Genomic DNA, 24125 nt, shown 5'->3' with positions numbered 1-24125 from the left:
AAATGATGTACCTTTTGATGGTTTCTGTTTAGCTTGTTGATTTTGTTATCAACCATAGTTCTTCCATAACTTACTCATATACAACTGTCCAGATTATTTTCTTATTTGTCTTCTTAAATTTTAAGGGGATTATTTTTTTTGGTTTTGCATTATTGTTTTCACATTCTTAAGTCTCATTATTATGAAATAGAGAAGCACAGCTTGTTTATCAGTTTGACAAGACATGTACCAGCTGGCCAATTAAGTGAATCTAATTTAAAGTAATGATGTAGATCTCATGATAATGTGCTAATGGATAGTTGAGACCACTAGTGATGTTTAACTATGCTCTGGAGATGTTACAAAAAGCTTCTGTTTTCATGAAATCAAAGCCTACTTTTCTTCATGTTCAGACAAAGTTGAGGCCCTCTATTTACTACTCATTCCTTTTCTTTTAAAAACTTATTTGGTAAGGCCTACAGCCTTTCATGGCTGGATCAATCACTGCACAACTGCAAACTATAATATTTCAAATACCATCCCATTGTTGGTCCTACCTTAACTCACAAGAAATATGGCCCTTACAAAATTGGACATGATGGTTTGATCACAATCACTGAATCCTGGAAGTGGAAATCTAAACATTTCCAATTAATGGCCAATTCCTAAATTAAGTCATGATATAGATCTGACTTTTTCATTATTTCTTTGATGCACTTATTTTTGATATGCAATTCACATCAGGACGATAGGCCATGCCATTAAGGGAGGATGGGGCTTTGATACCCTCCATGAAGAGACCAGAATTTTCAATATAAGCAAGGTCCAATAGAAGGTCCAAGCTGAAGTATGCAATGGGGCAGAGTCAGTATATGAGGACAGTACACCGCCCATCCTTCCTCTTTTCCATGAAGCAGCCCACCCTCCTGCCCTAAATGCAGTATGAACTTTGTTGGTCGCTTTGATGCCGGGTAGGAATTTTCTCCCCTTTCCCCAGGGTTTTTTGCCTACCCCATACTGTGTGCCAGGAATAGTAGTTGGCTTTGAGTGGCTGTTAAATAGGTTTCTCTGGCCCATATGGGGTTAAAGGACTGTTTGGCACACACCATTGGCACCCCTTTGGTGTGAAAGGTTAGGTTCTTGATCAGGTTAGACAAGTCAAGGGATGTGGAGTTGTGAGAGAACCTGCCTTTGGGGTAGACATGGGGGTTTTGCTCAACCTTACAAATTCGAGGGAGTTTGGGGGAGAGTGCTTTATATTTACCTTCCTAGGACTGGCTGAGGATGCAATCCGAATCATTGGAATCATTGGATTTACCTCAGGGCTCGGTGTTTGTGCCCAAAGGAAAGGCTGAAGAGGAAGTCTAGGATTGACATCTGGCTTAAGCTGGACCCACACCAGGCTTTTCACTTTAATCAATATGCTCAAAGTTTGAAGTTCAAGTGCTTAGCTTTAAACAGATTATAGGTCAAATAAATGGCCCTTTATTCATCCAATTTAGGGGTCTGGTCTTGTTATTTCATGGTTAGGTGTCAGTGTTCTATGGTTATGAACCACTTCCATATAAAATAGGCATTCACAATAACTAATCTCAGTCATTGTACTATTATGCCTATACTTTTCTCCACTACATCTGTAAATAATGAAGAAGGCTCCTTGATTTTATTTGAAAGTAGTGCAAAATTGCACCAGGAGTGGGATCATAAACTGTTTTGAAAGGGTTACAGAACGTCTGTAAGCGTGCTATTCCCATGCAGCCTATTTCAGCCATAACTTTGTTCTTCCTTTCCTAAAGCCATAGGCTAATTGCAGTCCTTAGTCGCCACTTGAATAGACCCATCAAATTGCTGTGATTTACATAAGGGCTGACTTAACAACTCTGAGTCATTCAACAGAGGGATGGAAAGAATATTTGAAAATAGTTTTAAAAATAGTTGAAAAGCATAAAATCATGGAATTGGAAAAGATCACAATGGCCATTCAGTCCAACCCCCCTGCCATGCAGGAACACAGAATCAAACCACTCCCCAACAGATGGCCATCTAGCCTCTGGTTAAAAATGTTGAAAGATATTGACCCCATCATATTTTCCAAGTGCTGAAAAACCCTGAAGAGAAGAATCCTGAACTGATTAAAGTCTTCACAGTTCAGGACTTATTCTATAAAAAAATCATGGTTGATTTTGGTATTAAGCAGCATTTCCTGTACAGAAAATGACATTTTCTACATAGGAAATGATATTTCAGTGCAGCAATGTCAGTTCCTATGCAGAAAATGCAGCTTTCTGCACAGAAAAAAAATCCTATAATTGAGCACTTAGTCTACATAAAATTCACACATGGTTGATTTGCATAAGAAAACAGCTTTTTTGATGCAGAAAACTGCATTTTCTGTGCAGTGATTAATACTGAATTATTATATTCCTTGAATTATTTTCTGTGTAGATAATGCTGTTTCCTGTGTATAAAATGCTAGGGAAGGGGTTGTGCGAAATTACCATGTACAAATTTTGCACAAAGTTAGTCCCAAACTGTGAATACCATTGGGAAACTGTAGTTTTAGAAGGTTTTCTTGCAGCAGGAAAGAAATTACTGAAATTACTCATAGTTATTTACTATTTGGGACTAACAACTGCATCTAGCCTCATACTTTTACTGGTAAACAAATTTCACCAGCACATCTGAGGTTTTCCACTTTTGCAGTCTGTAGTGGCTGTTTTAGTTTTGATTCATATAGATTCTAATTTTATTTTATATTATTTTAATTGCAGGTCATTTTGAGTGCTGTTAGCTATCAGGCAGCTAATAAATTAATCAGACCAACAAATTAAGAGACATCCTAGAATGTCTAAATCAGTGTACGTCAAGGAGGGGGTGATGCTCTGAAACTCAACTTTACATGCATGCATTTATAGGCCAAGAAGATCACTCCTTGTAGGACTATTTTGGGTTGTTTTCCAAGGGAGTTGTGAATTTTTCCAAGTGAACAGAGAGCAAAAGATATGCACCTTCTGAATAATGTGCATATTTGACTTCTTGTACTCTTCTACACTTAGACATGCCAGTGCTTTGGAAAGGGAAAGTAAATAGTTTTCATTGAACTAGACTAGCTGAGAATCTAAATGCTTCATATATAGGACATACATATTTAAAGATTTTATGTCTATCTCCAAGAAAAAAGTGCTGAGATTTGCAAAATGGATACAGTCGCATATTACTACTCAATAAGAAGATCAGGATTGTTTCTATGATATTACAAGTTATGCTGAGCCACCTCTTTTACTCAAACTGTAAGAGTACTTCCCATTAGTTATACTTCAGTGCTGAAATCTCAATTATAAAATGGCAGAGACAAATTATATTTTTTCCTATGGAAAACAACTTTTTGTAGTTTTATAGTACACTCTATCATCCCAGTTTTTTAAAAAGAAAATTGTACAAGCATTACAGTTTTTCTCTGTTTTCCTGTAAAATATTTGGGATAACAAAATGCAAGGCCCTTGATGCTTCAAGAGTGTTTAGTTAACTCTGTTGGCTCCATTCTACAGAATCCTGGGTTTTGTAGTTTAATAAAGAACTGAGAACACTCTGCTGGAGAGCTTTAATGCTGTAGTTCTGGGTAGTTCAGTGGAGATGTCTAGCAGGGGATTCAAAATATCTCACCAAACTTTTTTTAAAAACAGGATTCCTTAGGATGCCACTCTCACATTCGAAATGGTGTCTATCTACTATAACTATGTAGTACTGGCACAATTGTGTAGCTATTTGAAAACCATTGCAACAAGACTAATGTGATAAAACTCTTAAATCAGAAAGAATAGTTTTATCATATACTGTATTATTACTTTTTAGCATTCTTCTTATTATTTTTATTTTAAGTATTTTTGCATTGCCTTCCAGCTCACAAGGGCTCCTGAGGAGATGAACAAATAAAAGCTAATTAAAACTATAAAAAGATAAAACTATTTTTAAAATGAGAACATTTTAACCAGAATATTTTTAACACTACAATATCCATCCAAAATAGTTGTGCATATGGAAAATCTGTGTTCTGACATAGAACATTCAGACAGCACAAGGGCTATGGACACTGTCAGTTTGAATTTCAAGAGTTTCAAAATGGCCGGAGGCATGTGATGACTGCCAAAATATTTATAAGGCTCAGGCATGAAATGACTATTTATCTTCCAACTCCTTACACCTGCCTCTAGGGACCAGCCAGCAACACGGCTCCATTCCTAGCTATATCACACCAATTAGCATGGCCAGGCAATATGAAGTACAACTTAAGGTACTTATCCTTCCTTCTCCACACCAATTCCCTACCCCTTGAGATACAAACAGCAACTCTGGGAACAGAAATCACTGGGACTGATATACCGGGTTTCCTTCAAATAGGAAGTAAGTAAATATTATGAACTATACATTCATTGCCTTTTATTTACGGCACACGGCCAGCTCATACAAACAGCAGAAATTAGCAATCACAGATAAGTCAAGATACTAATCCCAATAATAAAAATAATGGATGGCATCCTAATGTATTATATTCCATCAAAATACATATATGTTCATAGCTTAGAAAACTAGATCCTAAATGTTCAATTATGCAATTAAGTTGGGAAGGTTGACAATATACTTAAAATATAACTTTAACATATTTGTTTATAAGCATAATCCTTTAATAACCATCTCCTACACCATTGTCATCCTAGGGAGGATGATCAGCTTAACAAGGTTATAAAACATTTCCTGTATAATATAGATGGGATGGGATGGCTCAGGATACAAATAACAGTTGACGAATAAATAATAGTTGGCTTTCAGTACAACAGTTATGAATTTGTAACCTAGAGTTATGGAACCATAACTGCTCTTTATCCAAGAACATTATGCTGGATCAGGTAAATGAGGTCAATTCAGCCTCCTATCAGGGCACAAGGAGGAGGATGTTTCCAGCCCTCTCTCATCTGTGAATGAGATTACAGCAATCAGAAGCAGGATCTCTGTCACAAGTCCTTGTCATAGGCTCACTTGCTGGTGGGTGGAGGTTGGAAATATCATTCTTCTTATGTCCTGATCAGAAGCTGAAAGGAAGGTGATTGAACTTGATGGCCCTTGAGGTATCTTTCAACTCTATGATTTTATCTTTGTCCAATCTGGCGGCTGGGTGGAGCATGTTGGGCCAGGAAAAATTACTTAGTTGTGCAAACTGAAAAGTGCTGTGGACTGCCTAGTTCCAACATACTTATCAGAATCCAGTGTAAGACATAATTAAGTAGCTGATGTAGAATAGTGGTGGACATCTATTATTAATGAATAGTTACATTGGATACTGAGAATTATGGCTAAATTAAGCAGTCCTCAGTACTTTCCAAACAAAAAAATTGAGTTTCAAAATGTACAGAAACATTATTTTATATTTTACTGAATATTGTGCCAATGATGTTTTAAAGCTGTATTATCATGAATAAAAGCAATCTTAAGACTTATTAAAGCCTTATGTATGTTAGTATATAAATGTTTGCAGCATGTTCGCTTCTGTGATGTTAAAGAAGTTTTAGAGCCCTGGGAATGTTGGCAAGGCTTAAAATTTTAATAGCAGCAGTGCCTGGGTTTCAAATTTTCATATTTCATTTCTTTTTATGAAGATGACAGAAGACGTTTTAGCAATAGTTCAGTGCTTATTCATGAACTGGAGGAACAGCTGATGAAGAAAAGTTACATTGATACTTTAGAAAGTGCACATTTCTTATTCCCTAAATGATTTAGTGGTATGAAAACTGAACTCAAACCCTGGACACCTGGGTTCAAATCACTGTTCAGCCATGGAAACCCATTGGGAAATTTTGGGCAAGTCACACTGGCTCATTTTCAGAAGAAAAAAGCTAATATCTTCTGAACAAATCTTGCCAAGAAATTCCCATGATAGGTTCACCTTGGAATCAGCACATGATGGATATGACTTCTAGGCACACAAGAACAAATGAATGTTAAAATCATTATGTTCAGAAAAATAATACTAACAAGAGTGAGTTCTGCTACAGAGAGGAGGAGGAGGAGAGAGGTAGCTGGGCAGCCATTTTGAGTGGTGACTGTTTAATTTTTTTACAAACTCTAGGGAGAGTGTCCTTGTTGCAGAGGGGATGGAGCTTCAGTGAATCGCATCTGTGAGTCACTAGGGGCGGAGCTAGCAGACTAGCTCTATATCACTCCTCCCAGAGCTGGAGCTATCAGCATGGAATAGAGTTGGGTATACAGTGGACCCTTGTTATACGGTGGGGATTGGTTCCAAGATCCCCCGTGGGAACAAAATCCGTGGATGCTCAAGTCACATTAAATATAATGACATAGCAAAATGTATAAAAAATGGAAAATCAAGGTTTGATATTTGAAATTTATACTTTTTGAACATTTTCAGACCGTGGATGCTTGAATCCATGAATAAAAAATCCGTGTATAAGAAGGGCTGACTGTATGTATACTGTGTGACCCTGGGTAGAGAGGAATGATTCCCATGTTGATCTGTGCATTGTTCTGTTGTTGATGTTCAGGCTTCAGGACAGGAAGATATGCAAAGCAGATTAATGTCTACTTAATTAGTGATCATTGTCTGCTGGGAAAACCCCTGACCCTGGATGGTTTGTCATTTACATTTACTGAGCCCTGATTTTGCCTTCGACTTGTTTATTATGGTATATAGCTCTGCTTTCCAATATGTCTGATGTGGGAGACTCACAACTATTTTTATCCAGGATGTTAACCATATTTGTCCCCATGGACTACAATTAATTGTTTCTAACTTACTTGGAAACTCATCAGGCACTAGTAGCCAATGGCTTCTGATTGACACATGTCATTGGAGCAACACTTTGAATAAGACTGATATAAAAGGACATGTAACATATCTGTCTGTATAGGTATCTGTCTATCTATGGGAGTTGAACAAGCCAGTGTGGTGCAGTGGTTTGAGTGACGGATAAAGAAACTGGAGATCAATCTCCACTTGGTCATGGAAACCTACTGGACAGGTCACACACTCTCAGTCTCAGAAGGAAACAAAGACAACCCCCTCCTGAACAAATCCTGTCAAGAAAACCCTAAGATAGGTTTGCCTTAGATCTGTCATAAGTCAGAAATGACTGAAAGTACACAGCAACATATGGGAGAGTATGCACATATGCTTTCACTCATATACATGAAGAAAAACTGCATACACATATACGGGCACACACACACAAACCTTCTCTACAATTAAACATCAGCCTTAGGAATCATAGAATCATAGAGTTGGAAGAGACCACAAGGACCATCCAGTCCAACCCCCTGCCATGCAGGAACTCTCAATCAAAGCATACCTGACAATGGCCATCCAGCCTCTACTTAAAGACTTCCAAGGAAGGAGACTCCACCACTCTCTGAGGGAGTGTGTTCCACTGTAAAATAGCCCTTACTCTCAGAAAGTTCCTCCTAATGTTGTGGTGGAATCTCTTTGCCTTGTAAGGGGGTGCCACCATAATAATCACAGAAACATATCTTGGAGAAAAAGGCCACAACTTTATTAATTGCAAGCAGCAATAAAACAGCATAGGGTTGGCCCATAGCATGAGGTCAGGATCTGGCAAAATCGACCAACACCCCGGTTGTTCGATACCCAAGGCCTGCCACCAGGCCTGCTGTCGGAAAGACCAAGGGGCTATGTACCACTGGATAGCAACCAATTGCTTATCCGTATTTCCAGCAGCACCTTGTCACTGGGCCACATAAAAATGTAATGGCCCCCACAATGGCCATACATAACCACTCAGCGTACCCAGGTCCCTAAGGACTCCTGCTCCAGTGCTCTGCAGCCCTGCAGACCAACCATCCCAGATCCTGGCCTATGCTGCCACCCTTGGTTGTGACAGCAACAGCAACCCAAGGGAGGGTGGGTGGGTTGCTGAGCGCGAACTGCCCCGGACCTCTCACTGCACAGCCTTATATAGTTTAAGTGTAGGGCGGGGCCAAGCTCATTCACTCCTCCCCCTTCCTGGCAGCACCAATCAGTGGAGGACCCACTCGAGCGACTATAGAGGATTTCCCAGCCGGCTAGAGCGGCCACCCCAGAAATCCCGCCCCTTGCCCCTCCAACAGCCAATCACAAGCCTCAGCCGCCCTGCACTGCAATCTGGGGCGCCCCGAAGCCCCACATCACCGGTGCTCCTGCCAGTGGCAATGCAGCTGCCGGGTGATCCCGGCAGCCATTCTTTTCCTGTAGCTTACATCCATTGTTCTAGGTCCTGTTCTCTGGAGCAAAAAAACAAGCTTGCTCCCTCCTCAATACGACATACCTTCCAATATTTAAACAGGGCTATCATATCACCTCTTAACCTTCTCTCTTCACCAGGCTAAATATCCCCAACTCCTTAAGTTGTTCCTCATAGGGCATGGCTTCCAGACCCTTCACCATTTTAGTTGCCTTCTTTTGGACACGCTCCAGTTTCTCAATGTCCTTTTAGAATTGTGGTGCCCAGAACTGGACACAATATTCTAGGTGGGGCCTGACCAGAGCAGAATATAGTGGCACTATTACTTCCCTTAATCTAGACATTATACTTTTATTGATGCAGCCTAAAATTGTATTGGCCTTTTTAGCTGCGGCATCACACTGTTGACTCATGTTCAACTTGTGGTCTACTTGGACTCCCAGATCCATTTCACATGTAATTTCATTCAGCCAGGTGTCCCCCATCCTATATCTGTACATTTCATTTTTCCACCTTACATTTCTCCATGTTGATTTTCATTTTGTTAACTTTGGCCCAGCTTTCTAGTTTATTCAGATCATTTTGATTTTTGATCCCATCCTCTGAGGTATTAGCTACTTCTCCTAATTTGGTGTCATCTGCAAATTTGATGAATATGCCCACAATTCTGTCATCTAAGTCATTGATAAAGATGTTGAATAGCACTGGCCCCAGGACAGAGCCCTGTGGGACCCCACTGGTCACTTCCCTCCAGGATGAAAAGGAGCCATTTTTGAGCACCCTCTTGGTTCGGCTGGTCAACCAATTGCTAATCCATGTAACAGTTGCTTTGTCTAGCCCATATTTTACAAGCTTGTTTGCATGAATGCCACAGGAAACCTTATCAAAGGCCTTACTGAAATCAAGATATACTATATCCACAGCATTCCCTTCATCTACCAAGCTGGTCATTTTATCAAAGAAAGAGATCAGATTTGTCTGGCATGACTTGTTTCTCCCAAATCCATGTTGACTTTTTGTGATTTTGGCATTGCCTTCTAGATGTTCACAGACTCTCTGTTTATGATCTGCTCTAGAATCTTTCCTGGTATTGATGTCTGAATAACTGGACGATAATTGTTGGTATCCTCCTTTTCCCCCTTTTTGAAGATGGGGACAACGTTTGCCCTCCTCCAGTCTACTGGGACCTCTCCTGTTCTCCAGGAGTGTTCAAAGATTATTGCCAATGGCTCCAATATTACATTTGCCAGTTCTTTTAATATTTTTGAATGTAGCTCATCAGATCCTGGAGACTTATATTCATTTAGATTAACAAGGTATTCCTCTACTATCTCTTTACTTATTCTGTGCTGAATTTCCCCTATTCTGTCCTCTGCTCCATTTTCCTGAGGTTGAGCATCCTTTTCCTTTTCTGAGAAGACGGAGGCAAAGAAGGTGTTAAGTAATTCTGCCTTTTCTCTGTCCCCTGTTAGCATTTTGCCATCTTCTCCATGCAGTGGCACTACCATTTCCTTAATTTTCCTTTTGCTGTGGACATATCTAAAAAGCCCTTTTTCTTGTTCTTAACCTCTCTAGTATCCAGAGCAATGTTGGGCATTTTATTTTCTAAAGTTGTGAATCTTTGATATCAAAATTCTAAGTTATGTACATTTTCTTCCCCTCCTTTTCACATGGACGTTTCTACTTTATAGTCAAGGAAACACAAATAAAAACCCTTTTCACATGTTCTCTCTCACCAAGGGAAGGTGAGAAATTGAGGGGATAGGATTGCTAGAGGCAGAGGCTGTTACAGTTAGCCATCTCTGTTAGTTGCCTGTTTGATGATTTCCTGATTGTTTTCTTCCACTCTCTTAATGTATCCTACTAACCTACTGACATTTTTCTCTACCCTGTCTCTCCTCCATAAGACCCTCTATTGGACTGTGGATAAGTTAGTAAAGCTTCTAAGTGAAGCTACTTTTATGTTTCAGCAAAGATTATATTTATTCCTTTTTTGCTAAACGTTGTGGACATGGGGCTTGCTGTTGTTCAGCTACTGCCTTGGAAATACAATTACCTTGGTGGAAAGTTCCACTACTATCTCTCACATTTGCCAAAAGGGGCTGCATACACTTCCATGTTTTGTCCCCAAGTTCAGCCCTGATATGAATTGAATGAACATTCCCATGCAGCACCTATGTTCCTTTCCCACCACTCTGTGGATAAGGGTCTGGTTTCAGTTTCTTGCTGAGGAACTTGCTTTCAAAATGTGTAGATACCAGAATCATTTCAACAAAACTGCAAACAGCCAATGTTCTGTGAGATGATACACTTTGTAAATCATATCAAGAGAGAAGCTCAGTGGTTATCCTCTCTGATTTATTTTTCTCTTCAAAATAAAGCATGTCTTCCCTACTAAGAACACATACCTGCACCACCTTCTGTGATTGTACATCAACAATCAGTACTCTGTCTAACGTAGGTTGGGTTACATATATGAACTTGTCTTTTACATTAGCAGCAGATGCCCAGACACACCGCTGAATTTCATCCCCTTCAGCTTTAGGGCAAACTTCATCCTAGAATTAGAGAAAAGAAGAAAACAAATCATTTTAGAAAGTCATAGTGTTCATGCAGCACCACGTTTCTACATGGTTCAAATGCAGAGGAACTGAGTACCCTCTTGACAAAAGAGGAGGAAAAATAATATATTTTTAAAATATTAATATAATATAATATAATATAAATATAATTTTAAAATATTTTATCCAAGTGCACTCAGCTTCCCTAAGTTTGCAATAGGTTTGCTTAAGATGAACACTGAGTCAACAAGATCTTAGCAAATAAAAACTTATAATTTGGATTTAAATTAATGTTTTTCTTTTTATTTATTTAATTTATAACCCATCTTTCTTCCAAAACAGGATTCAAGGCATACAATGATTTTAAAAAGTTTTCACTAAAACATTAATTTACATAACTAAAAAAGAAATTAAACACCAATATTATTAAAAACATAACTGTAAACAGCTAATACACTTAAAACATAGTTTCAATAAAATTTGACACACAGAGATAGTGAATACCACTACAGCTTCATAATTAAAATTACATTTACATTTAATTTTAACTTCAATGTTTCTTTAAATGAGCTGTGAGATTATGATGGAATATATCTTTCTAGTGATCAATTGATTGATAGCTGTAGATATCCAAACTGTATCAATGTGTTTTTAATCTTTGTACCGCTTGCTGGGTCCTCTTTCTAATCATGAATGTATCATTTTTTAATTTTTTTAAGATGAGAAGGGAAAACAAAGGAGTGGTGTATTTAAGCTGAATCAATGCTTTCTTGTTGATTTGTCATACAAACAATAGGGATAAATAAACTAAACCATTTGTTACTTATGCCTGCTCCTAAGGACTCATATGCATAGAAGGATATTATCTGGCAGTTTATGTATGAGCTGTAATGTCTTCTGATAGCTGACAAACATCCTATTGCTACAACAATGCAAAGACAAATGCCAAGCTATGCATAGATAGCACACCAGCGTTCCAGAATGCCATTTATCAGTGAATATGAAGTAAATCTACTAGACTACTCAATTAATTGTGTGCCAAATACACTGACACTTCAAAGCAGCCTTGAAAAATCTTTAAACCCTAGCTTAGAAAATAGCTCAGCTCCAAAATGTGTCACATATGCCAAGATTTTTCTTCATTTTCTCACCATCTGATTACCACAGACAGCTCATCAAGATGAGATTTTAGCCTATATGTGATGCTTATTCCTGACCTAATATCTTCTATTTGACATATCATAACAGACTGCTGTAGCAATACTTTTGGGGTGTCAGGCGATGATAGCTTCAAGTGAAAAATAAGCAAAAGACACTGATGAGCTCATAAGAAAATATCTTGTTTCCATTCATAAAGGCTTCTATGAGGCAGATAAAATGAAGAAAAAAAGAATGAAGAAGAGAAACAGCACTGGTGACATGTGGAGGAAAGCATCTTCTTAAGAGGTGCAAAACACAGTTTATTCAATTATTTTGTGGAATCTGCATTTGATAGTTTTGCATTGAGCCAAGCTGTCAACACACAGTCTGAATCTTTATGTCAACATGAAACAAAAATCAATTTCTCAGCCCTGCTTAGGAGGTGTCTGCATGTGTGTGCACACATATAGGCTACCAGTCATTATTTGTTGCTCCAAATGTCTGGAATCTCAAGGGAAAAAGTATTTGATAGAAAAAGCTCAGCGCTATTGTACTTTGTCTGAGATATGGGGGGGGGGGGAATCCTTTAGATGAACTGTTAGCAAAAATGCACTCATCAACACTCAAACCAAAGTAAATTTCCTGCAATATTAAATAAAATTCAGGGCTTGCTGGGAGGTTGTGCTTCTTCACCACTTTGTCTTTACCATACATCAAAGCAGTCACAGATAGAATAGGCAAAGTGGTGAAGAAGCACAACGTCCAATTGATTTACAAACTGACCAAGAAAATCCAGCAAATGCTGTGCTCAGTGAAGGACAGGAGAGACCCTTTCACAGCCATAGGAATTTACAGCATACCATGCAGCTGCGGACAAGTCTACATAGGGACCACCAAACGTAGTGTCCAAACATAAATCAAAGAACATGAGATACACTGCAGACTAGGTCAGCCAGAAAAGTCAGCAGTAGCAGAACACATTGTAAACCATCCTGGGCACAAAATGCTGTTTGAAAACACTGACATTCTAAACCATGCCAACAACTATCAGGTCAGAATGCACAGGGAAGATATTGAAATCGAAAACACTTGGACAACTTCACCAGGAAAGAAGAAGCCCTTAAAGTAAATAAAGTTTGGCTACCAATCCTGAAGAACACCAAGACCAGGACTCAGCAAATGCAAATGAGAAACCACTCAGGGTCAGGGGCTTTCCCAGCAAACAATGATCAGACTCTAATCCTCTTTTGCATATCCTCCTACCTTGAGGCCTGGCCATCAACAACAGAACAATACACAGATTGACATGGGAATCATTCTTCCTTAACTGGGATCACACAGTTTGTGTGTGTGTGTGTGTGTGTGTACACACACATTCTTACTCTCTTCCAGGTCAGCATTCTCTGAAGATGCCAGTCACAGATGCTGGCAAAACATCAGGAATAAACCCTTCTTGAACATGGCCACATAGCCCGAAAAACCCACAAAAAAGTATGACTTCTGTTGAAGGAAAAGTATTTCTCTTCTCCAAACTATATGTGTTTTTAAATTGATTTTAACTATAGTTGAAAAGCAGAATTCACAAGACAAATTGTGTCTGCTCACTTTTACTTCTCCAGGTAACTGCCTCTTAACAACAACAACAACAACAACAACAAAATTTTATTTCTATCCTGCCTCTCCATGGAATCGAGGTGGTTTACAGCAATACAATATAAAATAAATTCAATTATTCCCTCCTTCCTTACAGAAAAACAAAAATTCCAACATAACACTAATAAAATATAATGTAGATCATTAAAACAATCAATTAAAACAATCAGAGACAAGAAAACAGGACATCTTGGGGTGGTGAGTAGGGATATCAGCGGGGTAACCGAGTGAATTATTCAGGGAAGGCCAGTCAGAAGAGATCTGTCTTGAGAGCCTTTTTAAAGTCTTCAGGTTTGTTAATGTGTTAGATCTTGTCTGACAGGCCATTTCATAGTTTGGGAGCAGCAGATAAGAAGGCCCTCTGGGTAACCGCAGCCAGACTAGTCATTTTTGTTGCTGTAAATTTTTCCCTAAGTGTGTGAGGTCGGTCATATGGAAGATCCCACAGATAGGCTGATCTACCAAATAGACCTGAATAGGATACCTATAGCTTCATCTAAGGTATCTAAAGCAAGCATAATTGGCAGAATATAATTTCAGCAGATGTACTATGTATTGGCTTGGTTAATTTCTTATATGATTAGTCTGCTTGCATATATCACTTTGAGAAACCATTCAACTTGCTTTCATGAATAGAAATATTTACATCTTCAGTTTGGAAAAACTGCTACATCTTCTCTGATTTTTTTTGTACTGGGATCCTTTACGTATTGACTCAAAAATGTCCTCATAAATTCAGTGTGGATTACTCAGAAGTATGTGTGCAGCCTATACCCTGCAGTTCTACACAGACACTTATCCAGGACTCATTATTTTATCACACTACTATGTTTTAGCATTATTATTCCACTTTAACAGCTTTGGCTGCCTTCTGTGGAATTCTGGGATTTGTAGCTTAGTGAGACCTAAGAGCTCTCTGGCTGAGAATTCTAAATGCCTCTTGCTAAACTATAAATTCCAAGATTCCATGGAGGCAGCCACAACAGTTAAAGTAGAATAATAGTGGTATAACAGTATAGTGTAATAGTCAGCTAAGACCCACTGAACTGAGCAGTATTTATTTCTGAGTCAACATGCATAGAATGGTCTTGTATATGATATGATATGAGCACTGGGGCTGAAATAAAATAGCTAAATTGAACTCACCAAGTCCTTCCATTATGATTCACAGAAACTGCTAGATATGTTACTAGCATTTTTCATGGCTGAGTGAACATTTTAAAAATGGCACATACATAATTTGGATACTTATTACACTTAATTTTTCTGCTTCGGTTCAGCAGTGAATTTCTATGCATAAATGAATGTGAATTTAAAGGTACACTTAATTTCAAATATGCTTTAGCCCTGGTAAGACAGTGTCTGCCTTATATGGACTTTACTGCATGTAATGCTAAACTAGTTAGAATATTTGTCAAGTCTTGCACTCACACATTTCTTACTCCCATCTCCTCCATGACTGCAAGTATGAGGACTTAGGACATTTTCATTTACTCTTTGAAACTCAACAGACTTCTTTAATATGTCTGAATTTGGGGAGTGGACAAACATGCAGAGATTCACCATCCTGTCTGCCATATTTCTTTTTCCTTTTTTCCTGCCAGCTCTGTGCAGCTCTTCTGCAGTGAGCTTCCATCGCTAATTGAAGGTAAGAGCTGGGACTTCCCAACTAATGGCTGGAGAAAGATTTTCTTCAATGCTGTTGCTGTCTCCTATCAGTTATTGGAAGAGTGGGATAATGTATGCCTTCAAGGCTCATTTTCACAGCTGTAAACCAGGGATGCAGTGGCTTAGTGGTTAAGAAACCAATTCTGATCAAGATCAGCTGGTTGGCAGTTTGAGGCCTGAGTGCTGCATGATGGGGTAAGCTCCTGTCACTAGCCCCAGCTTGTGCCAATCTAGCCATTTGAAAGCATGCAAATACATGTAGATAAACAGGTACCCCTTTAGTGGGAAGGTAACAGCGTTCGGTGTAGTCATTCTTGCCACATGACCACCAGAGTAGTCTTCGGACAACACTGTCTCTTCAGCTTACTAACAGAGATGAGCACTGTCCCTTACAGTCAGTTATGAATAGGATCATGTCAAGGGATTACTTTTACCTTTACATTTAAATCAGGGTGGGCAATTTTGGTGGGCCCAATGACCAATTTTCTTCCTTTGAGACACTCCAGCAACTACATAGATAGACAAAAATGCAAGGAGGGGGAAATTAGCTGGATGTCCACATCTGGTTTTGAATAATAATTGGGTGGAGTCAAAGTAAGGCAGAACCTTTCTGAAACTCATTTTAAAAGGTAAATTATGGCCCTTGGATGCTTCCAGTGTATGCAGTTCACCTCTTTTGGGACAGAAATTCGTAGTTCCAAAAGTCAGGGTGCATATTAGGGCCACAAGAACAGCCTAGATGTCTGTTATGATGCATCTTAACTTCTCTGCCTCGTTTCAGGAGGAAGGAAGACAGGAATCATCATAACCTTAAGCATGATGAAACAGAAGGGAGGGAGGAGAGCAAGTGGATATATAATATGATTCCATGCTTTCTTCCTTTTTTTCCCTCAATGCTTTTCCCACCTATCCTCCCTGGAGTTTAGCACAAGCTTTGGATGGTTTCCTTCAGGGAACAGTAGGAATTTTGCTTTCTCTTTGACATACAGAGAAGGGAATGCTTCCTTTATACTGATTCTCCATGGAACCTAACAATTGGCTTGGGATGATGTTTAAATTAATTGCTTTAATTGGCACTAATTAACCTATTGGTGAGAACCAGCATGGTGTAATGGTTTGAATGTTGGACTACAACTCTGGAGACCAGGGTCCAATTTCCTGCTCAGCTGTGAAACTCATTGGGTGATCTTGGGCAAGTTGCATGCTCAGCTTCAGGAGGCAGCCACAGCAAACCTCCTCTGAACACATAATGCCAAGAAAACCCCATCAAATTTTCTTCTTAATTTCCTTAAGTTGGAAATTACTTGAAGGCACACAACAACAACCTATTTGTATGGCTTTGGGTTATTTGCTCTATCTAATTTATTCAAATTATGTGTAATTGGTTATATAATTGACATTTATTGGTCACTTCTTGGCAGGCTGATAAGGGAAAGCCGGTCTATCATCTGTTGTAGGTAAGCACCCACAGTGAAAAGAAATTCTCTGGGGCCCTGGGAACCAGGTGTGGAGAAGAGAACAACCTTTAAGCCTGCACTTGACTGGCTTTTCCTTTGGGTATTATAGCTTGAGGAGGAAGTTAGCCTGGATAGATAAGCTAGGAGTAGGCCAGCAGAGAACAAGATAGGTTCATTATCTTGGCTCTGGAGCCTAGATTGCCCACTCTTGACACACTGAAGAGAAAGTAGTTATACACCTGCTCCAGCATATACCTCACTACCAGCTCAGCTGCACATCAAGTTCAAATAGTTAATAAAGTGCTCCGTATGTTGTTTTGTACAGAAGCTTGCACTACAGCTCATATAACTTCTTGCTCCCTAAGAACTATGAAAATAGTTTCAAAAGGTATCGTGTATAGCACTGTTGTGAAAGCTTTTGTGTTCCTGTTTCTTTGGACCTGAATCCATGTTCTTAATAGCCAAGATTTTTTTAGAGTAGAGATGCCATAAAAACACTGATAAATTGAATTTGTACTTTATACAGCCTGAAGGGTAGTGAAAGGGTGAATGCTATTGGTACTTGCATCTTATGAAACTATTTGTCACATCCAAAAATCTAATGTACTGTGTGGTAATAGATGCTTACTTCAAAAACAGCTTGAAATCTGCACTCAAGAGCCAGTCTATGCATTAGAAATATAAGGATTAAAATAATGCATAATTCAATGAATTGGGAACATGCTCTCCTCCTCCATAGAGGGACATTTATTGAGAAAAGTTTTTCTTTCTTTCTTATTTTTTTAAAACATGGTATAACTGCCTGAAGGCATGTTATTTTCAATGCAATGGGTAGAAAAAATATTTCCACCCTTTTATGTGCTTCAGCTTATGGTGCTACAGCAGATTTATAGGCAGTATGCAAAAAGGCATAAAAATAATCATTCTTACCTGTAAAGTTGCATGACAAAAAAGAAATAAAAAGGGGGATGGAATAAAATGAATTTGGATTTATTTACATGACTGCAAGGCAATTTTGAACCAAAGTGTGCCCTCTTTTAAATTTAGTCTCTGCTCCCAGGAAGAGCATTTAAAAATAGAAAATAAGAAGATTTTGTCTACATGCTAATAACTCAACATTAATGCTTAAAAGCTACATAGGATGTATTCCTTTGCATATAAGTCTGTTCCCATTTTAATTTTCAGCCGCCAACATTTTCAGATCTTAAATAATCAGGTTTTAAATAGGCATCCATGAGAGAGACACACACAGGGAGAGAGGTATAAAGATTGAGGAAAAGAGGTCTTTGACATATTTTAGAGATGTTGAACTAATTTTAGTTAAGAAGCACAAATCAAAGCTTGATTAGCTACTGAAAGTATAATTATGCACAATACAAATTATGTTGCTGTTGAGTACTGCATATATATGTGTGTATTTTTTAAAAAAAAAAAATTGGCAATGATCACAACACAAGGAAAAGCAACCAAAGGATTTTGTTCTGATGAAAATTAACCTTAGTATAGTAAGAAGACTTGGGGAAGGAGAAGATTCTTAATAACTTAACAAGTTTTCATAAAGGCTATCAGATTAAATTCTTTTAATAGTTCTTGTTACCTGATTGCCATGTACAGTGACCTACATAAAATGAAAGGGCTACCTCTTATGACTCTCATTACCAAAGTAACAGTGGGAAATTAAAGCTTCCTCCCTTCAGAAGCCAAAAAAGAAGGCAGCCACTACTCTATTGGTTTCTTATCTTTTCCCTTCCTTTTTAATTTTGTAATACACCTGTTTGATGGTAAGCCTACAGATTGAATCATATCATCTTTCAATATATGTACAATGAACTGAAAATTTTAGGTGTATTATAACTATTATTGTTGTTGTTATTGTTATCATCACCACCACCACCACCACCACCACCACAATAATAGCAATAAACAATACAATATTGAAGTGAGAGTCTACTTTTTTGTAAATTCTCAGCCTTTACTAATGGACCTGAATTCACATGTGCCTTTCCACTGAAGTTCTTTCTGACTTACGGCACCACATGGGAAACTGATTGCAAATCCACATATGTTCATCCATTTCCAGAGGTTTTTATGCACTTCCTTGCATAAGCTCTTTCTTAAGCCATTGTTCTGGCCTACAAGAGTTCATATCATATAGCCTGTATCTCCTTTAATCAGCGTGGTTCATATTGTAACAATACATTGTGGTATTACAGATAGCAGTAATATGATTTCTCTTTCTCCTCACAGTTTATTGGATCCATGCCACAGTCTCCATTTTGAGTAGAAGTGCATCAATGAAAAGAACTGGGAGAAATGTTAATTTCTTCCTTAGGATATACAACATCTGCAGAAGCATTTCCAGCCTTTATCAGAAACTAAGCATTGAAGAAAAGATGTAATTGGTTATTAAGAATACTTGCCTGAAATCCAAGGAGCTTTTCACTAGGTTTAATATGTCTCTGGAATTCACATTCTACCGGTTGTATCACTTTGATTCCATCTTCATAAAATACATAGAACATATTCCCAATTCCCAGACCTAAGGAACAGCAAAAATGTTTAAAAGTACAAAATTAAACCTCCCAGGACAATAAGATGTTCTTTAACAAAAACCTTAACTATTATTGGGGACACAAAAATCTGTTAATGTGCATGAAAGTTAATAAAATCAAACATATGGGACTTCCCACCCCCTTTTAAAGATAAAATGAAACTGTGTTGTGATTCAGGATTTCACATTATACTCCCATGGGAAACAAAATGGTTTTATGAATGCCAACCTGGAAACATATGCCACATTTTGAACGCAGGCTTTCATTTTGCAATCAAATGGAAGCTAATCATTTAGATGTTCTCACAGCATCTTTTGTGAGGGTTGAAGGAGGTGAAATCAAATTCCAGGTTTTTTTAAAGTATCATTATAAATTATGCAAATACATTAGAGTTGTATCTATTGATGGTTTAGTGAAGGGCTGTTCATGCAAGTTTGAGCATCTGAATTTTTCAGTCCTTCCTTGCTATCTTAACCCTCACTGTCTGCACACACCTGCCCCCAAAACTACTACTTTAGATAGAGGAACCATTTGTAACAGAATGGGACATGAGAGTGTCTGCAAAAATCAAGTACCTTAAGTTCTGCACTGAATAAAGAGTATTCTGTTTATTACAGATTGTGTTCCCAATGCATGATTAATACAAATGAGCACAAAAGTTTATAGAACACTATTGTACTATTGTGCAGAAGAAAGGATCATAGAGTTGAAAGAGGCAACATGGGCCACTGAGTCCAACCCCCGGCTCAGTGCAGGATCTTCTGCTAAAGCATCTCCAGCAGGAAGCTGTTCAGCTTCTTCTTCTTTTTCTTTAAAGAAATTATACTCAGTGACTGCCCTAGATGGTTTCCCTCTTTTCATTTTATTGTGTGTAACATAGTATTTTGATTTTCCCCATATTCTATGTATGGTTAGGGAATGTCTACTAAAGTAATGCACCCTACATTGTACCAAAAGGTGACAGGGCATAGTAAAAAGTCCTCTGGATATGGTAAATTGGTATGGTGAGCAGAAAAAACTGAAGGCAATTTAGTGGGACCAAACCATTTCAATGCATTTCTTTGCCCATAGAAATATTTAGTTGATATTAGATGAATTAAGGGTGGAAAGGACATTTAACAGGATCCAACCTCTCTCAATTTAGTCCTAGGGTTGTGCCTGAGAGGCAATTTTTCAAGGAATGAAACTATATCAAAACATTGTTATGATCATTTGAAATGGCCAGCACTCCCATATTTATACTCAAATTAAAAAATGAATTGGAGCCCGCCACTGTCACCCCCACTACCCCCACTAAAAAACAACAACAATAATGACAACAACTAAAACACAAGATAAATCTTTAATAAGATGAAATATCACATATAATATTAAAAGAGAAAGAAACTAGCAAGGAAGTAAACTACAACCTGAAATTCAAAATCTTATTTATTTACTTCATTCTTTTTATAAATAAATAAATAAATAAATAAATAAATAAATAAAAACACATTCTGGACCAAGCAATTATATTGTTTTATATAATATTGTTTTATATAATATAATTAAATCCAGTGCCAGGTTGGTGGTACAGTGGTAGACAATGGGGACACATTTAGGGAATGGGGCAGTGCTGTGGGCAGGGAGCTCACCACTTTTGTTATGGTTGAATTCCACTGTTCTGCCAGTTTAAGTCCAGCGTTTGGAATCTCCTCATATATCATGTTGGGGAAACTTTAATCCTCCAGTCTCTCTCAGTGGCTACTTGAAAACTATAGCTTTCTTTTGGTCATTCAAGGTTCCGCTTATGTATTTCAGTGGCCCCTCTTAGCCTGCACATACAAGAGCTGAAAGGACTACACTCCATTTCTAGGTCCAGTATAAAGTGTTGGTTTGAACATAACACCATGTTATGTTTAGCTATCCCCCAAAATTATAAGCCACTATGCACTGACATATTGGTCTATTCACACAAGGTGCATTATTAATATATATTCATATATCATTCCATGCCAGAAATAATTCTTGCTTTGTTTGACATTTGAATGTGAATAATTTGTGTCCCTTTGCATTAAATGAAATAAAACATGACATTTTGAAATTACAACTCTCTCTAAATAAGTCATTTGCACAAATGTATACAATAAAATAGCCTATTTGTTTTGTACATGTTATGTTTAGCATATCATTTCCATCTGATTTTATTTTAGCTTCCACCCTACTTGCTGTCATTCATCCTATTTCTGAAATGTCCAGACATCCACCTACTTCTCTGCTACAGTTATTCACACCTAAATTTGAATTCACAAGATATGTTATTGTTCAATGTTCCTTTAATAAACTTTGAACTCTTCTAAACAACAGTTTGTCACTCATCAAGTAATTCTTAAACATAAGTCATTTAAATATTTACTTTAGTAACCTGAACAATTAAAATATTGCCATACATTTTGAATGTGTATGTGATGGGGAAGCAGTTCATTATAACTATGGGATTTAATGTTTGTATATTTTACTTAATTCATAATTTATATAAAGGAAGATATATCATATTGAGATTGAGTGAGCTCAATTTTTACTTCCATTTTAATGTGTGTGTGTGTGTGTGATTTCAAAGTATATATATCTCCCATGCTATTTAATATCTTCACTTTTGTTTTAAAGGTATCCCGTGTGTGAGAGCCTAAGGGTCAAACTAAGCGTGACATTAAATGTCTTATAGAATTTTACCTGGATTTTTTAAAAAACAAAGGGAAATAAGTTGTCATATGTCACATGTAATCAAAGTATCATTGCCATATCTTCTTTGACCCCAATATATACTCAATTCTCCATAAAATTAATTGGGATGTAAATTTAACTTTGGATTATGTTGTGTTCTTTTTAAACTGGTATACAATGAGTTCTGTTCTAGTTAAATCAGTACTCTAAATGAACATATATTGGAAAGCGATCACATATCCCCCAACATTTCATAGATGAAAAACCAGGACACACATGTCCAAGCAAAATCAGAGTGTGGCAAGATGGCAAAATGAGGAGAAATTTAAGAGAGACTGTAGCACTTTGCTTTTGTCTCAGTCAATGGGAAAGGATAAGATTCCACATATCTTCCTCCAGCTGAACTGAGTACAAACTACATTTGTAATTTAACTTAGCTTGAAGTCCTAAACAGAGAACAAAGGGGAAAGCAGGAGGAGAAGAGAGGAGTTGGAACATTTTAAAAACCATGAAGAAGTGGGACTACAGATAATCAATTAGGGCTGCTCTACCAAACCAGGATAGTTGAAGGGTATGTAATTGTTAGCCCTTTCTTATCAGGTCCTTGCCTTTCATTCTTCAAAGTAAGGTGGTTACTCTGGCTGGAGGAACGGGATATTTTGAAAGGGCAGCAATGTGTTTGTTACTGTACTCTTACTGCTAGAGATGGGAAGAGATGTTTTGAGATTTTCTGTCTTGTATGCCAAATAGCTTAACTGGCTTTGGGCACTATGCTTCATGACATCAGTGGTTAGGGGCATAATTTACTACTCCCCTAAAATAGTAAAATATTTTTTCCCAAGCCATAGGCCATAATAAACAAAGAAAAGCAGTAAGTTCTGGCATAAACCAGTGAGTTATCTAAACTCCTCTCTTCAAACATAAACTTTCAAAGTTTTAGAGCTCTACAGCTTTGACTCACATAGTAATCAAACTTTCTTATTCAGGAGGTTTCAGAAGATTGCACTCAGGGCAAAATAAGAATGATTCACATCCTTGGGTCAACATTCTGAGTGAAGATAAGCTGATTGGCTGGATGATTTATGGCAGCAACAGGACAAGTTAAGGACAAAGTCCCCATAGGGAATTTGAGCTGTAACTCAGATATTCCTGCTAGCATTTTACAAATGCAGGTTTCTAGACATTGCAACCAAAGGGTTGTTTTTACCCTTGCACTAAAATAATTAGAGGTTCTTTCATTATTGACAATGACAAGCTGTGTAAGAGAATTAAAATTAAAGGACAATTGATGAAGAATGGAAATGAACACATAATTAAAACATAATTACTATAGCTACTATCTGCTAACAAGAAATTTAATATGTACATGAGACAAGTACATTATTACAGAATGGGAAAAAATGATATTAGTACCTTCCTCTCTCCACAATATGTTTGCAACTGCAGCATGTAAGAGAGAAAGAACAGAAAATACAAATGAGTATGAAAATCACATGCAAAGGCATATTGTTTTTCAAAATAATGAAGCTGACGCAAGTTTGATTTGCACAATATCTTCCAAAGCACATCATTTTCTTCTATTTGATTATCTAGGTTGACTCCCGGACAAATGCATACTTAATATTTACTAGTGGAATTTATTAAGTTTTCTCATCTTTCAGTGAAGCCTATGTTTTAACATATGTGAACATTATAGCTTTAATTTTGAATTTTAACAGAAACGCAAACAATGAGATAACCTAGCCATTTTTCCTATGGAGTTATAGTGTTTAGAATGAACAAGGGGTTTGGGAGAGAAACAATTTCATTGCAGCAATATAAAAAATACATCTATGGAAGATGCATTGAAATGACACTTCAGTAGTGCTCTGTATGTTCATTATTCCTTTGAAGCTTCTGGGCTCTTTTCTAGTGACTTCAAACAGTAAATCAGAAGAAAATAATATTCTGATTCAAAACCACAAAAAAAAAAAAAAAAAAAAGGAAGGAAGGAAGGAAGGAAGGAAGGAAGGAAGGAAGGAAGGAACATTTACATGAAATTATCATTGATATTTGAACTCTAATGCATGGACTCAAGTTTTGACATTTAATAAACAAAATAAAACCCCAAACTGTGTATTACATTCCCATGCTGAAGACATAGCCAAGGAGATTCAGATACTAAAGGAA

The 24125-nt window shown here is 37.6% G+C and overlaps 1 protein-coding gene across 3 annotated transcripts in view; it reads right to left on the bottom strand.

Annotated features, from left to right (window-relative positions):
* The window catches only part of FSTL5 (follistatin like 5), a 424501-nt gene that overhangs the window by 38641 nt on the left and 361735 nt on the right, over nt 1-24125 (bottom strand). For 2 of the 3 annotated variants that reach the window (XM_089525583.1, XM_089525582.1), the window contains exons 11-13: nt 23370-23396; nt 19125-19243; nt 10634-10783 (exon numbers count right to left, since the gene is read on the bottom strand). In XM_089525583.1, coding sequence (XP_089381709.1) covers nt 10634-10783; nt 19125-19243; nt 23370-23396 — 296 coding nt within the window. The remainder of the gene's footprint in view (nt 1-10633; nt 10784-19124; nt 19244-23369; nt 23397-24125) is intronic. The other variant, XM_089525584.1, reaches the window with a different exon arrangement.

This window comes from Sceloporus occidentalis, unplaced genomic scaffold, assembly GCF_023333645.1.
Source record: "Sceloporus occidentalis isolate IW3139 unplaced genomic scaffold, rSceOcc1.0.p SCAF_5, whole genome shotgun sequence".
NCBI lineage: Eukaryota > Metazoa > Chordata > Lepidosauria > Squamata > Phrynosomatidae > Sceloporus > Sceloporus occidentalis.
Note: the sequence above shows the minus strand (reverse complement) of the source record. Positions and strands in the feature narration are given on the sequence as shown.